This window comes from Onychomys torridus, chromosome 3, assembly GCF_903995425.1.
Source record: "Onychomys torridus chromosome 3, mOncTor1.1, whole genome shotgun sequence".
NCBI lineage: Eukaryota > Metazoa > Chordata > Mammalia > Rodentia > Cricetidae > Onychomys > Onychomys torridus.
In genome coordinates this window covers 80899752-80917559 of record NC_050445.1, presented here as the reverse complement: position 1 = coordinate 80917559, position 17808 = coordinate 80899752, and the positions used below count along the sequence as shown (strand labels likewise).

The following is a 17808-nucleotide window of genomic DNA, read 5'->3' as shown; positions in this document are numbered from 1 at the left end:
ATCAGCTGTGGTTTTCTGTGATGGTCTCTGTCTACTGCAAAGAGAAGCTTCTCTGATGAGGGATGAGAGCTACATTTGTCTGTGGGTCTAAGGACGCATATTTAGAATACAGCTCAGAATTAGGCTGGCATAGTAAAGTGGGGATTACAGCTTTGTTTTGATATATTTTGATATATATTTGTCATCCAACATAGATCTTTATCTGTCCTTTAAAGCAGATGAAGGTCTGCTCATCTGTAAAGTCTGCTTCTCTGGGTACTCCTAGAGGTGATTCTGACCAGCTGTTACACACTTTTATACACTAATATGCTGCCTACCATTAAGCCCTATATCTGATATTTAATATTTCTCAACTAAACTACTATCATTTTTGTTGTTGTTGTTTGTTTGTGCTGAGAACTGAACCAAATTCCTCATATGTGGCCAGCAACTATTCTATCAAAAATTACATCTCCAGTGATTTATGTGAATACACATACACACACACACACACACACACACACACACACACACACATACATCACATACACATATATACACATGCATCACATACACACACATGCACATACATCACACACACACACACACACACACACACACACACACATGCACATACATCACACACACATGCAAATGCATCACACATGCATCACATACACACAAAAAAATAATAATTTTAAAATACAAAAATCATAGCCATGGCATTACTTCTTTCATACACTGAGCTGTTTAACACGTTTTGACCATGTTGAGGCCTGGTAAAATGTCCCTGTTCCATAGAGCCATTGGCATAATGGGTATTTTTGTCAAGTTGTTTTTCTTCATCTCTACCTCATTTTAAGAGTATTGAAGATTAAATGAATGTTTGCCCTTAAACATGTTATCATTTCTTTTTATGATTTACCAAAAAGCCATAATAAAAGCTTCGAATTCTGAGAAGGCATTCGGTTTACTTGGCTCTAGATTTTCATCTTGTCTTTGACCATTTACATCGAGCTGAAAAACATTTGCTGAAAAATAAATCGCAAGAAATTATTTTTCCTGTTACAAGTGTTCTGTCAGAGACTAACAGAGTTTGTGGTTTCCAAGCCTCTCACTGGAAATGTGCACGTCTCAGTTCTGGTCAGAAACTTTACTGAAAATATGGCTAAGAATATATGACATGTCAGGGATGACTGTGACCTTTTCTGTATCCCATGTTTTGATTAGCTGGCTATTCCACTCGTATTCCATTTACAGACAAATTGTGAAAGACTTGAATGGCAAGTCAAACTATGTGGAATATTGAAAAGGTCACTGTGATTTAGCCTATAACCACAGAATTTAAAATACATGATAAGTCATTATCAGACTTAATTCTCACAACAAGGGCTGTGGTAAAGATGGGATATTATTCCAATTAAAATATTCTTGTCTCATACTAAAGGCTGAAATGGCAAAGCTCAAATGCCCTCATGACTCCTTTTGTGTGATGACTTAATAAGTTAGAAAGAGATTATAATTGAATTAGGCAAGGCAAAAAGGAGGTAACAAGCCCTTTTGATTTGCGAGTCCATCGTAGAGGGAATAATGTAATGACTTTCCTGAAAACTCTAATTATACATGAGTAAAACAGATACAAAACCAATTCAACAGCCACCCCATGCTCTCTTTTTTTTATCTACAGCATAGCTGTCAGTCAGAAGGGAACTCCATTTATTTCCATGGAAATGAAGGCAGCGAGTTCAATTTTGCCACCACCCGGGATGTAGATCTTTCTACAGAGGATATTCAAGAGCAGTGGTCAGAAGAATTTGAGAGCCAGCCCACAGGGTGAGTAATTGTTATCTCCCATGCTGTGTATACCACCTACCTTTACTCCAGTAGACGCGTTTTAAATGCATATCGTCAAATAGCAAAAGCATGCTTAAATCAGCACTGATGATTTTTATCACAGCCAAGCCAAAAGGGAGACACTTATCCTGAGTCTTTATTAAGTAATGAGGTACTTTTATGCATACTTAAAAAGTTGTAATTGCAAATACCTCATAACTTCATACATAGCTCATATTATTTAGCTTTTACTTGGAGAAAAATTTTTTCAATATTAGAAATCAAAGTATTTCCACCACAATTGTATTGAGATTTTCTGTTTTCCTCCTGGGGACTGAGACTTACAGATACTACTACCTGATTTTCATTGAAATGTCGTTTTGATCCATAAAAAGCTACTTAGGTGATATAATTTATCTTTGGAAGACACATAAAAGAGGTATTTGGGACTGGGGTTCAAGGATGGGCGGCCAGAAGCATTGAGGGTGTTTGGCAGTTGGTGTTTTCTTGATGTCTTGTCTGATCTGCCTTATTCTGGGACCTTCCTGCCTAAGGTCACTTACTAGGTGAGTGATGCTCTCAGAAGTTCCAGTTTTTCTGGGGATACAGTTCAGTAAATAAAAATGTTTGTCATGAAAGTGTTAGGACCTGAGCCACCCATGTACAGTGAGCATCTGTACCCAGGGCTTCTGTGGGAGAAAGGGAAAGCCCTGGGAGCTTGTCTGGCAAGTGGAAAGGAAACAGCAGAGATCCTGCTTCAAACAAGATAGGTGAGGCCTGATGCCTGAGCTTGTTCTCTGACCTCTGTGTGTGACCATGGCACATCCATACCTCTGTTCACTCACACCCACACACACATGCACACACAGAGTGGGCCGACAGAGAGACAGACTTTGAGTTCAAAGTGATCAGGAGGCTGGGGAAGAAGGATCCTGAGTTCAAAGCCAGCCTAGGCTTTGTAGCAAGATCCCATCTTAAGATAAAAAGCTCAACTGAAGAAAGTCCAGAGTCAGAGAGGCAAAGGATATTCATAGGAAAGATGTTCTTGAGATTTCCCAGGGCCCACCTGGATTTTCCTTTCATGTTAACTGTGTGAGGAGCTGGTTATCTATAGCAGATTGACCTGTGGGCATGTCTGTGTGTGTGGTGGTGGTGGGGGGGGGGAATCATCTTGATTGTTGATTGAGAAAATCTTAGCTTAGTGTGGGTAGCACCATTCCAGGCCAAGGTCCAGAGCAGTGTAAGAGCTGAGCAAGCTAGCTGTAAATAAACAAGTAGGTTTGCATGCATTTATTTGTCCCTGATCTTAACCGTGATGTAATATGACTAGCTGTTTGAGTTTCTGCCTTAACTTCCCTTTAATGGTGGTCTGTAACCTAGAGTTGTAAACCAGATAAACTTTCTCTCCCCTAAGTTGCTTTTGGTCAAGATAATTTAATCACAGCAATGGAAATAAATGAAAAAAATAGATCAAAAATTGACTTTATATTAAAAGATACCAAACCTACATTGGAACATGTAATAATCCAGAAACAAAGCTGATATATACATATATATGTGTGTGTGTGTGTGTGTATATATATATATATATATATATATATATATATATATATATATATATATATAATGATTACAGATCAAGCATTTCACTCTAATAAAATACTAATGTTGTAAGAGTTTTTGGCTAAAACCAAAATCATCATCATCACAAAAAAGCTAAAAAGAGACTAATGAGGTTGACATTAAGTTATGAAGTGTGAAAGGATCATGAGAAGAGAACCCAGGCTTTCTATATCTAGGGTGAAAATACTGGTTTAATGAACTTGCCAGATGTGGTTTTATTGGTCTATCAAAGAATGCTGATATAATTATTTTTATCAGAGCTTCAGGGAAAATACTTTTTTACAAAGTCAAATTGATGTGTGGAGCATTTATACATAGGGTAAGAAATGACAAAGAAAAGCATTAGGTTATATCGCTTGTCTGCCAAGTTTATTGCTTGTTTATCTCAGTCTTCTAGTAAACCACTACCATCCAGAAACACAATTTGCCATTAGAAGGTCACCTTCTAGAGGTAGCAGGCAGATGGTGAGTCCTCCATGTCACAGAGTGACCAATTGAATGGATTGTATTCTGAAAATTTGGGGGGAAAATCCTAATTAAATATTTAATATAGATACACATTCATTCCTTTTACCTGTTTTCTTTCCATAAGAATTAGAGAGTAAAAGAATAAACTACCCTAATAAATAGTATATTATAACTATTTTTGTACGCATACCAGGGTGGAAAGAAAATGCCAGTCACTGTGGCAATGTTTTTGGAAACCATTTCCCCGGTTACTCATGTTTTCCTACTATTAGAATCAAAGCATTTGATCTCGTGTCATAAGGCTGTGAGCATGTGCTTGCACATCACTGGTCTGTCCCAGCACTGATGGGCATTTTCTTTTAGGAGAATGTTAAAGCTTTAGTTTTGTTTGTTTGTTTCTAAAGAAGATACATCTGTTACTTCAGGAGGGAGATGCTCCAATAGATACACTGATAATTTATGTGTGTCTTTCTGAACTTTAGCTTAACCTTACAGACACATCATTTAATTAACAGCTACAGTATCTCACCTAGCTAAGACTGTCTATAGGTGGGAAAGAGCTTGATAGAATGACACATTGTTACAAAATGTAATTTTTACATATGCCTTGTAGCCTTGTATGTTTGTACTATTTAATTATCTTTTGAAGACATATTTTATTTTGTCACCAGTATGTCCATGACACAGCAGAATCTGCAAATTAATGACTATTACAATTTTAATCAATATAGCATGGTCCATCTTCACCACCTGCCCCAAATCCTTGCTCCAAGTCTTTGAAAATCACAGAAAATGAGAAAATGAATCTATGATGAATGATAAAACAAGAAGGTATCTCACTAGGTAGGCTAGAAATTTTGGAAGACTTGGGGGAGAGAGGCCTTGGGGATAAGCATAAACCTAGGATCTGAGAAGCGAGAGAAGGAGGCTACTATAGTCCAAAATGCTCCTTGAGTAAGACACCATATATGGCATTTCAGCTTTGCTCCTCGTATGGGTACAGAGTTAGGGTGGGGCTCAGAATCACTGCTGTAGAGACTATTGAATAACTTCAAATGCAAGCTCCTGTCTCCAGGAAGGAACAATGAATGTGGACATCTGGAAATAAGCTTCAGAGCAGTGAATGTCCATAGTAATCCTCACCCATGGTGCCTTTACCTACCAGGCAGCTCCATGCCAATACTCATCCATGGTGCCTTTACCTACCAGGCAGCTCCATGGTAATCCTCACCTGTGGTGCCTTACCTGGCGTTTTCACACTGATGAAGTACAGAAAGCAGTTTCAACAAATGATCTAGTTCAGTGATTCCCAACTGTGGCTCATGGCCCGTAGAAATTACTAGATTTCTCCCAATTATAAATATATGCCTGATTCAAGAACAAATTACTAAACTGAATATTTTAATCTGGAATCCTTGTATCACATATAAGATGAAGGAATGTAGAGGTTGGGGAAATGGCTCACTTGATAGAGTTCTTGCCAAACATGCATGAATGCTGAAGGTTGACCCCCAATGCCCAAGTTAAAAGCCAGGCATGGTGCCCTGCATTTGTGATCCCAGTGTTGTGGGGAGGGTTGGAGATAAGAGGATCTCTAGACCTTGCTGACCAGTTACCCTCACCCAGTCAGCAAGCTCCAGGTCTCAGGAAAGACCCAATCTCCTGAAAACAAAATGATGGCTCCTGAGGAACAGCACTATGTGAACACAGGAGCATGCACACACATGTGAGTAATATGTCACATATACTGAAAATGGTATTTTAAACCTGAAAACATGAACACTTCAAACACAATTTGAGAAAATGACTTTGGAACAAAACAACAGTAGTCTCCCCAGCCCCAGGCCTATGAATTCCCTAGCCATGGATTTTAACCATTTTTACAGTGCCAGGCATAGATTCCTTCATATGCAGCAGGCTTTAGATTTAATCAGGATGGCTGCTGGTTATACCCATGCACAGTGTTGCCACTCTGTGTAGTAGGATGGTAGTGTGGCACACAGGGTGGAGCTGGCTTAGAGCATTGATATTCCAGCACTGTGAAAGCAAGCCGGCAGGGAGCATGTGTTGGACAGCTTGATTTCTCTGTGCCCTGCAACCAAAGCACTGGTGTCGTCAGCAGTTTTTGTACCACCCAGTTATGATAATCAACCAAGAGAAATCATAATACATGACACATAAACGATCGAACATGGTAAAAATGTGTTGTTAGTAACCCATACTTACTGTCAGTAATAAATTAACAAAATGAAACTCAAAAATTATATTTGTATTATTTAATTAAATGTGAAAGAAACACAAAGTTAAATAGACCAATAAATTAAGTCTTTCTCAAAATATACAAGTAAAATATGTCACTGAGAAAAAATACTTAATAGGCTGATGAGATGGCTCAGCAAATAAAGAACATTCATGATACGCTCAGTCACAGGAGTTCCACCCCAAGAACACATAGTGGAAGGCCCTACACACAGGCTGTCCTCTGACCCCCGCACATATGCATGTCACACACACACACACACACACACACACACACATGTAAAAAAATTAATTAATTTAAATGAGAACTGGATTTGTTTAGAATTCACATAAGATGCCCAGAGATCTCTGGACAACCAGTTACGAGCTGCTTAAGGGCATTGCTTCCCACCTTACCTTTCCTTTGGTCTACATCCTATACTGCTTTCTTAACAACATAATGGTTTTATATTAAAAATTAAGAAACAGTAATTTTAAAATGGCTAAAAAGAATGCTAAAATGTTCTTCACATAAATTCTAAGGCAGTGTTGTTTTTTTCCTGCTAAATATCTCTTCATTTGTAGTAGTTTTAGTAATAATGTATTATATAACATATCAACCATTATTGTTACTCTGATGATTGTAGTAGAAAAAGAATAAAACATTCATTATAGTTTTAAAAAACCTTTTGAATTGCATTTATCCTATTTTAAAACAAAACAAACAAAATGGTGCTATGTTTACAGGAGAAAATGAAGCTAATTTACTGAGAGTCTGGAATGCCACAGTTAGTGTATGCTTTTCTCCAGTCTAGGCCATGTTATTGTTGTAGAAAACTCTGTGTCTTCTAACCATTGTGAAACCAGCATTCCAAATTAGTGCTATTCCAGTCAGGTATGCTTAAACATGATGCATGTAATAAAAACCAGAAACAAAATTGAATGTGAGCAAATCATGGGGATGTGGTTGAAGAGGAGAATCTTTGAAATGCAGAGCATGCTGGGAAGCCTTCATCCTATGATGTAATGATAGAGGGGAAATCCATAAATGCAGTGAAGGTGGGAAGACTCATTGAAGCCTCAGTACACACCTTGCTAGACTTCAGAGGACCCCTGCTGGAGATAAATCTCATGAATATAAATTAATGTGGAAGGGTTTCCACCAGTGCCAAATCCTTATTAAATATCAGATACTAGATCCCAAATAGGAGCCTTACCAATGAAATGAACTTTTTCAATCTCAGAAAATTCATATGAGGTTTAGAAAACATATAAATTTGGTGAATACAGACTCAGCTAGCCTTTGTTCTGTGTCCAAGCACACACCTAACGTTTCTAATCTTTAGGTGCTTTAACTCATCCTGAAGAATAGAATCAAACAAGTTTTCACACATAACACGAAATGTTCCACTCCTTTGGTGCCCTGTATGCCAGTATTGGTGGAGAAACAACTGGCTGACATGGTAAACTATTTACCAGCCTATAGTGAAGCCACTTGGTTTTCATTTTGAGTTTAAAACCAACTGATGCTTTTTCTTTTCCTTTGGTTTCTAAAGAAAAAGTGTGAAATTAAATCCAAAGTCCCCTCATGTGGATCCCAACTCTACACTGTTAAAACCTTGGCAATGCTCTTCAGCGGTTGTCCCCTCATATACTAATAGGCATCGTGTGAATCATGTTCTCCCTGTTACAAAAAAAACATATTGATACATTATAAAAGATCTTTTAGTCAGTAACTATATAAATCATTTCAAAAAGATTATCTACCAATTTATTTAACCAAACCCCCTGTTGATAGACAAGGAATGCTGTAACAAACATTCTTGTATTTATTTAAGTATTTATGGATAATAAATCCCTAAAATGGAAAAGGAAAATTAGAGATTCAGATATATAAGAGCACTTGTACATATATGTGTACTGTGTAATTTCAGTTGACAAGCTTCCATCAGAGACTGTATCGTTCTGGAAATTACCGAGGTATGAGCTGATTAAAAGACAGTTAATCCTAACAAAGCATCCTAAATCAGCTGATAAGGTCACTAGCCTTCCTACTAAGAAACCTCTTAAATTGCTTTTGCTCATTAGACTATGTTTCTTTGTGACACACAAAAGATAGTCTTGTTTTAAAGCTATAAATTAAATATTATTGTGACCTTAGTATTTCTGAAGAACAAAGTTGCCTTAGGGTATTTTATTGATTTGAAACTTTTTTTCTTCAACATCACCTCTGACTATCTGTAATAAATAATAGATTTAAATGTATTTATAATAAATAAGATAGGGCTTTTTATTTTTATAATTTGTCATAAAGGGGTAAATATAAATTGCTGTGTTATAGAGAGCTCACCCCCAGGCAGATGCTCCTTCAGCTGTAGTTCACAGGGAACAGCACTGCATTTCTTCAGGGAGAGCCATTTAAGCACAGAGGATCAATACTCCTGTTGAGGGAACTCGTCATATCATCCAAGAAACTGCTAAAACTGTACAACTCCTCGGGTAGCCACTGCTGGGCTCACAGATTTGGTTATAATTTCATTTCATGCAATTATTACAGTAAGAAAAAATCAGGACTGTGCCACTTTTAAACTGGAAATGACCACAGTTTGGGGACCACACCACTGGAGACCGAGTCCAGCAAGCTGATACTTTCTCCCAGAAGGCCTTGGTAGCACTATATTCCACCATGAGCACTTTGCCTCTGAACATCTTTGAGCTGGTTTATACAAATTCATGAAAGTATGCTCTAACAGGCTCCTACTGAATTTTTAATAAATGCAGGCTAATTTATTCAAAGCAATAAGGCTTTTATAAAAGGTCTAATTTGTAAAACTTGAGAAAAGCACATAGTTTTCATCTTTCTGTTCAAGGTAAGCTGAATTGTTTGTACCATTTGATTATAAATATTTGACTATCCAAAGAGATTGGTTTCACTTTAGTTATCTTACAACTAACTGTTTTGGTAACAGAAATAAAAAATAATTTATGGTAAATTGGGAAAGATTGAATTTAAAATAAAAATTGAAAGTACATATACAGTCTGAATTATTGTCTGTGGTTAAAGTTGTGAAAATAACTCATGTAGATTATTCTAGAAAAGTAATTAATTTACAACAAATAGCTAAGGAAAAGTAGCTACTGAACTCATCTCTTACATTAATAGAAGAGTTTTTTAGTCTATGACAATTCCATCTTTTTCAATTCAGCTTTACACTTAAAACTACTCTAAAGAAGACAGTATATTTAAAGAGTTGTCATCTGCATCATTTATAACTTAAACTCACAGGTTGAGTGGTTTAATTGGGATAAATGGAGTAAGTAAAAGACCAATGAACCAGTGTGGAGTCTTCACTATACATCACAAGAGGCTCCTGGTTAATTTACAAGTGAATCATTGTTGTGAAGAGCTATTTCAAAAAGTTACTTGTGCTCCTTGAATGGTTGACATAATCTTTTAACACATGCAGAGAGAGGGAGTGGGGATTCCTAAGATTTAAGTCCATTATCAAATAGAATGGGGCCAGAAAGATGGCTCAGCATCATTTGCTGCCCAGGCTGACCACCTGAGTTTGATCACCAGGGAGCTCACATGATAGCTATCTTTGGACCTCCACACATGTGCCATGACACATATGTGCACACAATCGAACAATAAATAAGCCCGAAGAGTCACATGGCTCATCCTATAGAGAACAAAACTATAGAGAACAAACTGAGAACCAGGCGGTTAGCCTCAAGCAAACCTACTTCTCAATCTTTGGACAAGTTATTATGTGAATAATAAAAGGCCAAAAATAAGTACTAGAGAAATGAGTATCTAAATAACTCAATGAGTATTTAAAATCATCCACAAATTTAAGAGATTAAGCTTATCATAAAATAAGCCATAAAGTCTATAAAGTTACATGTATAATTATATATAATTTTCTATTGTGGTTTGATTTTTTTTTATACAAGTCTCAGGGCTGGCTTAGAATTCACTATGTAGCCCAGGCTGACCTCACACTCATAGTCATCCTACCTTAGACTCCCAAGTTCTGGGATTTCAAGCATGTGTCCTTTGCCAAGTGATGTAATATACTTTTTAATAATTCAAATATTACTTTCAAAGTCTGTTGCCAGTGTGTAGTTCTGTAGTTGTATACTATGTTTGTTTGATGTTAGTGAAAATCATTTCTCTGAGTAGTCTTTGCTTTGGAAACAGTGAAGCAGTCAATTATACTTGAGGAACTTTGTGAAAGGAATTCAGCTATCATGTTCTTTTTAAGTAGGATGCGTCAACATTTTATCTGAAACAGCTATCATTCTATGGATTTCCAGCAGATTGTTTACTTTATAAAATTTGATGACACTGGTGTCCCTCTGTAGAGAGATGAGGTTGCTGCTTAAGCTCTTTGCTTAGAGATGGTTTTCAACATCTCCTAAGTGTTGGTAGGAGAGATTATGGTAGACAATCATTATGAGTTCCTAGAAGAGAGCACGTCATACCTCAGGAGAGCAGTTAGCACCCAACAACTAGTAGGCTCTGCTCCTTGATTTACAAAATGTCTCCTTTTAATATCATAATCGGTTTAGTTTTGACAGAGATAGACGTTTGGACTAATAGCACCAGAACCCCAATGAAACTCACATGTAGAGGTATATGACTAAGTGATATTCTGGAACAGAATTGTTAATGGTGCTACAATAGCTTATTATCTATATATGAAAAATAAAGTTGGATCTCAACTTTATTCCTCACCTTAAAATTGATTTCAAATAAATTAAATTTATGTAAATGTGAAAAAGTATAATTTTAAAATTTAAAAAGAAATTATAAGGGAATACCGCTATAACCTCAGGGCAAGGATTTATTAAATGGAACAGAAGATACAGCTGAGATAAAAGATGAATTCTGCTATTAAAACTTTTTCACATGAGCATATGTATGTGGCCTGTGTTCATGCTTATGTCTGGGGACACATGTGTAACACATATGTGTGGAAGCCAGAGGCTGACTTCAGGTTGCTCTCCACTTTATTTGCTGGATCAAACTTTCTTACTAAACCCAGAGATCTCCAGTTAGCAAATCCATCTAGCCAGCTTGCCCTTGGGAGCCCCTCTCTGTGCCTCCCAAGCACTACAGATGGGCATCTGCACCTCCAAGCTTTTATATCGGTAGTGGTCCTCCTGCATCTGAACTCTGGTCTTCATGATTATGTGGGTAGTGGTCCTCCTGCATCTGAACTCTGGTCTTCATGATTTTGTGGGTAGTAGGTCCTTCTGAATCTGAACTCTGGTTTTCATGATTATGTGGGTAGTGGTCCTCCTGCATCTGAACTCTGGTCTTCATGATTATGTGGGTAGTGGTCCTCCTGCATCTGAACTCTGGTTTTCATGATTATGTGGGTAGTAGGTCCTTCTGAATCTGAACTCTGGTCTTCATGATTATGTGGGTAGTGGTCCTCCTGCAGCTGAACTCTGGTTTTCATGATTATGTGGGTAGTGGTCCTCCTGCATCTGAACTCTGGTCTTCATGATTATGTGGGTAGTGGTCCTCCTGCAGCTGAACTCTGGTCTTCATGATTATGTGGGTAGTGGTCCTCCTGCAGCTGAACTCTGGTTTTCATGATTATGTGGGTAGTGGTCCTCCTGCATCTGAACTCTGGTTTTCATGATTATGTGGGTAGTGGTCCTCCTGCAGCTGAACTCTGGTTTTCATGATTATGTGGGTAGTGGTCCTCCTGCAGCTGAACTCTGGTCTTCACGATTATGTTCCACTTGCTTTATCATTCATTCGAGCCATCTCCCCAACCATGTATATTAAAACTTTTAGTAAGCAAGATTACATAAACAAAATGAAAAATAAAATACATATACCCAAGAAAAATTACAGTCTAGAAAAAATTAAAAATTTCAGATCACAGGAGGTGAGAGAAGAGTGAGACTATAATGGAAAATAGACAGAGGAGAGGAACAACTCTGAGAACATAACTTCAGCTGGCCAATCATAAACACGAAAAGATGTCCACACTCATTAGTAGTCATGGAAATGCAAAAGTCAGATAAAAATATTCTTCCCATCTACCATGCTAAAATTTAAAAGCTTAACAAAACCCAATGATGGCACAAGCTTGTTTAGAAACAGGAATCTTACATCTTCCTGATAGCAACATAACTTTATCCAACTAGTTTGAAGATTGGTGAAGTATTATCCATTCTACTTACACACACACACACACACACACACACACACACACACACACACCTTCTCTCACATTTTTTTCTCAGCTGAAAATTTTGTGGAAGCTCAGAACACAGACAGTTATTGGAGTTGCTGTTTTCTCAGTTATCTTAAGGTGCAAAAAGGTTATGCCATTGCATGTGCAAAAAGCAAATACCAATGCACTATTGTGATGTATACCATATAGGATTGCACCCCATGTCTCTCATAGACATTACTAAAGGAAAACTGCTAGGGGAGGTCTGTCCATGTGTGTGAATATTTAATACAGGACCTTCACATAGAGTCTCTAGTAATAACCAGAAAAGTGGAAATGGCCTAAATGTCTGTGATAAGTTTTTGGTCATTGTCCTAAAAAGTCTCTTGACTTCTATTATAGCTGGAAATATATTATGAGGTTTCTGCTTCAGGCACTCCTCAGACATGCTTGCAGGGAGAGGAAGATCAGAGAAGAGGTGTTTGGAAGCAGAGGGTTACAAGTGCTGTATTGACCCACTCATTTAATCCTGTGAATCTTGGAAGACATTGAAGCCTTCATCCAGAGCCAAGGTTGATAGAGAGGCTAGTGCCCAGGTGGTCATGCAGGGGTGGGTCTAAATGGGCAGGGGTGGGTCTAATGTGATAATCTTTTGGCAGAAAATTGAACACCGAATCTTCAAACTTAAAAGTGGTTCTCAAATCAGTCATTGTAGTACCAGGCTTTAAGATAGACACAGGGAGTTTGTGAATGAAGGAACAGATCACCAATCTGAAGATAGGAATGAGGGAGGCCAGGGTTGGGGGAAGACTGAAGGGAGTATAAATTGTCTCACATCATGGGGCAAAGGCAAGGCTATCAAAGGCAAGGAAAGTGAAGATGGTCCAAGCAAGCACTGAGTTATGCTTCATACACCCTTTTGATATTGAATTCTTTAATGTCTCCATCATTACTGAGCTTATGCTGGACATGGGCCCTGAGATAGATATAAGAACATAGAAGTAAGGCAGCTGCCTAGGAGTTAGCATGACAGGGATGAAGAGGAACATATAAACAAAATGTACATGATATCACAAAAGATCAAATATGAGATGTGGTAAGGCTGTCTACAGGAAGCTGTCTAGACAAAATGAGTGAGTCCAGCAAATGCTATGTAGAGGACATGTTAGGGAATGACTGTTCATCAGATAGTAAAGGCATGGAGGCCTGACAGAGGTGACTGTAGCAACTTTACATTCCTGTTATATAGCCAGGGCATTTGGCACAAGACAGGAAGAAATATGTAACATCCACAGAGCTAAGGTCAGAAATGTATTCTTGGGTCAGACCAATCATGACCTCATATTCTGCATTAAGGAGTTTGAAGTTTGTCCAGACAGCTATAGGAAGACAGCCATTGGAAAAAAAAAAAAAAAAGCAGAGACATAATCACATTTTCATATTTGAAAAAAAAATCACCCTGAGTGTTTATGGAACAGTATCTGAACTTCTGTTTCTGAACCCTCTATTCTGATGAATTATTCAGATGTATTTTCTGCTCTTCATAGCACACGCCCTTATGAAGATCTGGTGATATCTGCACTGTTGATAGTGTCAGGGTTATACCCAGTTCTTAGCCTATACTCTTAGGATTGATCAACTCCTAATCTAATCTATTACTAAAGAAAGAGATAAGCTCTGGGGTCCAACTACATGTACTGAATATAGTGCCTATCTTTTGTTGGCTGTCCTTAACATCTGTATATCTTAGTTTCCATTTAAAATCAGGATGTCCTTACTGTCTTACAGAGTTCTGTAAAGATGATATTAGGTTAGTGTGTGAAGTCCCTAGAAATGGTCTAGCACATTAGTTGGCACTCAATAGAAGTCAACTGTATTAATGCTCTTCTGCACTCCAAGCAACTGCTTGGCAAGACCCAGTTTATATCTCAGCTCCTTACGGAAAACTCACTGGACTTTTCCAGGCACATATAGCTTTTTATTCAAATACACATATGTAATAATTACATATAATACATATATAATATATTCTTAATATACAAACTGTAGTCGGAAGTTTTCCTGTTTCCCGCCTGGTCCCACAGCCACTTGGACCCAAGTAAACACATGGAGGCCTATATTACTTAAAAAATGTATGTCCTAATGGCTCAGGCTTCTCTCTAGCTAGCTCTTACAACTTAACTCAGCCCATTTCTATTAATCTATGCATTGCCATGTGGCTTTGTGGCTTACTGGTACTTGCACAATTTACTTCTCCTGGCAGCAGCTTGTAGAGTCTGTGCCACTCTCCTTTCCTCTCCTCTCTCTCCGGTTGGAACATCCCACCTAAACCTTATTCTGCCTCACCATTGGCCAAACAGCTTTATTTATCAACCAATCAGAGCAACACAAATTCACAGTGTACAGACATCCCACAGCAAAAGACACCATACAAGCATTTGTGATACAGTTCAAGGGTGAACTATCTTCCCTGGTTGATTCTTGCCTCAGTGTTAATTTGATTATATAACTTAAATGTAAGAATTTTAAGAATAAAGACCTTGTGTGGGAGATAGGAGATCAATTGGAGCAGAAGAAAGAGGGTGGGTTTGATCATTATGCATTATATTAATGTATGATATTTTCAAACTGTTAAAAAAGAATAAATACTTTCTTGTACTAGAATATGGCTGTAATCACAGAAAAGGCAAAAGTAAACACTGTTGACTAAAGTTGATAAGTAGAAGTGTAACTGAACAGTATGGGTTTCAGGTTTATTCATTGCCCAGAATCTGCAGTGCCATATCTTTACCCAGAATTATCCATCACTAAATTTAAAAAAAAAAATCTATAAGAAGTTGGATTTGGTATTACCACTCTTAATGATTATTCTTCTCCTTTTTTTTTTATTTAGATGGGACATCTTGGGAGCTGTTGTTGGTACAGAATGTGGAACCATAGAATCGGGTCTATCACTGGTGTTTCTCAAAGATGGAGAGAGGAAGCTATGTACTCCCTACATGGATACAACTGGTTATGGGAACCTGAGGTTCTATTTCATTATGGGTAGGTACAGACCACGGCTTTTTCCTACTGAAATAATATTGCTTATTATTTAGCATATATCATAAAAATTAGTGGAATCTGAGCTCTCCTGACAAAATAAAGACCTGTGGTACCTACCCCTGCCTCAGTACTTACTCTAAAATAGTTTGTGCATTTAAATATCTAGACTTAATTTCCTTTAAATAATATTCAAACTGTCTCTCACTTTGTTAAAAGTAATTTCTAGAAAATATTAGTAAACAAAGTTTTAATAAATAATTAATATGCCAGTCTAGTTTGTTTGTTTATCTTTACCCGCCTGATAAAATGTATTTGAAATTAGAATTTCAATAGTAAATCAACCCATCTTGTTGGTGCCATCTTATAAAGAAAGGCATTCTTGACATTGCACAACTAAGGACAAGATGCTATGCTTTCCTCTTGCCTCCCTTGCTTGGTCTCAGTGACAATGGTGCATACAATAACAGTTAGTGAAAAAAGAGATCATGAATTTGAAGGAGAGTGGAGAGGGGTATGTGGGAAGGTTTGGAGGAAGGAGTAGGAAGGAAGAAATGTCTTAATTATAATCTCAAAAATAAAAAGTCATTTATTAAAAGAAACAATGGGAAGGAAGCAAAGGGCAAAGTGACCATTTGTCCACAGCCAGAGACTCACCACTCATCAAGCAGAGGAGGAAATGGTTTATAGTACTCCATCATGTTTTATAATACTCTCTAATTTCCAATAAGTTGAAAAACACATAGAAAGTATTCATAAAACATGTTCAAATGTATTATAGGTAGAACAAATAAATGAAGTTGGAAAAATAAGCATAGGTAAACTAGGGGCTTGAAGTTTGTGGCACCTGGTTTTAAAGGAGGCAGCTATGCAGAAGAATTTAGTATTAGCCATGTTAAGGCTGGGATTTCTAGAATACCACAAAGATAGAAATTCTGTCCACAGTTTCAAGCGCATTTTAAATCATTCATATACTACTCCTCAACAAATGAGCACTAAATGAAGGGAATGGGCTTTGGGCTGAACTTTGAATGTTGAACTAATTTCCACAAAGCTACTAATAGCCCAAGACATGAAAAAACATAAGGAAACTTTTTCCCAGTGGAGGGAGAGACTACTAGAGACTGTAGAAGAGCATAGAGAGAAGGAGAAAGGAGGCAGGGGAGGAGGAGAGGGCTCCCATGGGATAACAGGTCATCTGCTGTATAGAAAATGCCAAGGAGGGGGAAGTCAACCAGGCTAAAGGCTGAGAAACCATGGTGGCTTTTGGGAGGGCATGCCTATGTAGTGACAAGAACGTCATTGTACTAGAATTAATTAGGAAGGTGCATGCCACTAAAACAGGACCACGCCTGCAAGAAATTCATCAGAGATAAGCAGAACTGGAGTCAAGATCTTGAGGAAGCAGACTCAAGAGAAGCTGATTTTCAGGATAAGACAAAGCAGGCCAGGATAGGAGACAGTAGGGTGAGTCGGAGATGGAGAGGGGAAAGCTAAACCCGTAAAACGATTCCTCAAATGTGGTAGCTGGGAAGGAAATAAAAGCAATGTGAGAGGGGACCTAGGATGAGTTTATAAGTAACCTCTCACTCCATGTGTGCTCTGGAAAATTAATGGCTAGTTTTGATCAGTTCTAGATCTCATTTCTTCTCAAGCAATTTATAATATGTTCAATCCTTGGTTCATACCAGTTTTTATGACTATCACTTATATAAAACTTGTACAACTTTCAGAATTCAGTTAAACCCCCATTTCCCTTATTTATCTGTTCACTTATTCAGCAAACATTACTGAGGATTAGTATCCAGTACAGTGGTGAACAAGACAAAATAACCTAATAAATACCATTGATTTTACTATCTTTTTATGGTTTCTCTATCAATGTTTATTGCATATTTAGTTTGTTCTCAAATCTCTTAGTTCACATAGTCTTTTTCTTCTGGATTTTTTACTACAATACATCACCACAATGCAATTAGGACTAATTATCATTCTTATGATGAATCTTCCCATATGCTGTGATCTCTGTGGATGTGTGAAGCCATGGGTCCTTAAAAGCCTTTTCTATACGCTGTTTTCTTCTATACATACATACCTATGATGAAGTCTGACAAGTCAACTGTAAACTAGGCATAGTAAAAGACTAGCCAGAAGAATTAATGGTAAAATAAAACTCGGCATGATGAGATCACTCAGAAGGTCAAGTACTTGCCTTGAAAGCATGAGAGTTTGGATCATAAAAAGCCAAAGGCAGCACTGAGCTCACATAATCCACCACTGTCAACAGAGATGAAGGATCTCTAGGGCTTGCTGACCAGCGAGTCTAGCTAATTGGCAAGTTCCAGCTTTAGCCAGAGACCCTGCCTCAAAAAATAAAGTTAAGAGCAATAGACAAAGATACCCAAGATTGATTTTTGGTCATGGA

General features: G+C 37.7%; 1 protein-coding gene across 2 annotated transcripts in view; it reads left to right on the top strand.

Annotated features, from left to right (window-relative positions):
• The window catches only part of Reln (reelin), a 459087-nt gene that overhangs the window by 281231 nt on the left and 160048 nt on the right, over positions 1-17808 (top strand). For both annotated transcript variants that reach the window (XM_036180358.1, XM_036180357.1), the window contains exons 11-12: positions 1667-1812; positions 15235-15386. In XM_036180358.1, the coding sequence (XP_036036251.1) occupies positions 1667-1812; positions 15235-15386 (298 nt within the window). The remainder of the gene's footprint in view (positions 1-1666; positions 1813-15234; positions 15387-17808) is intronic.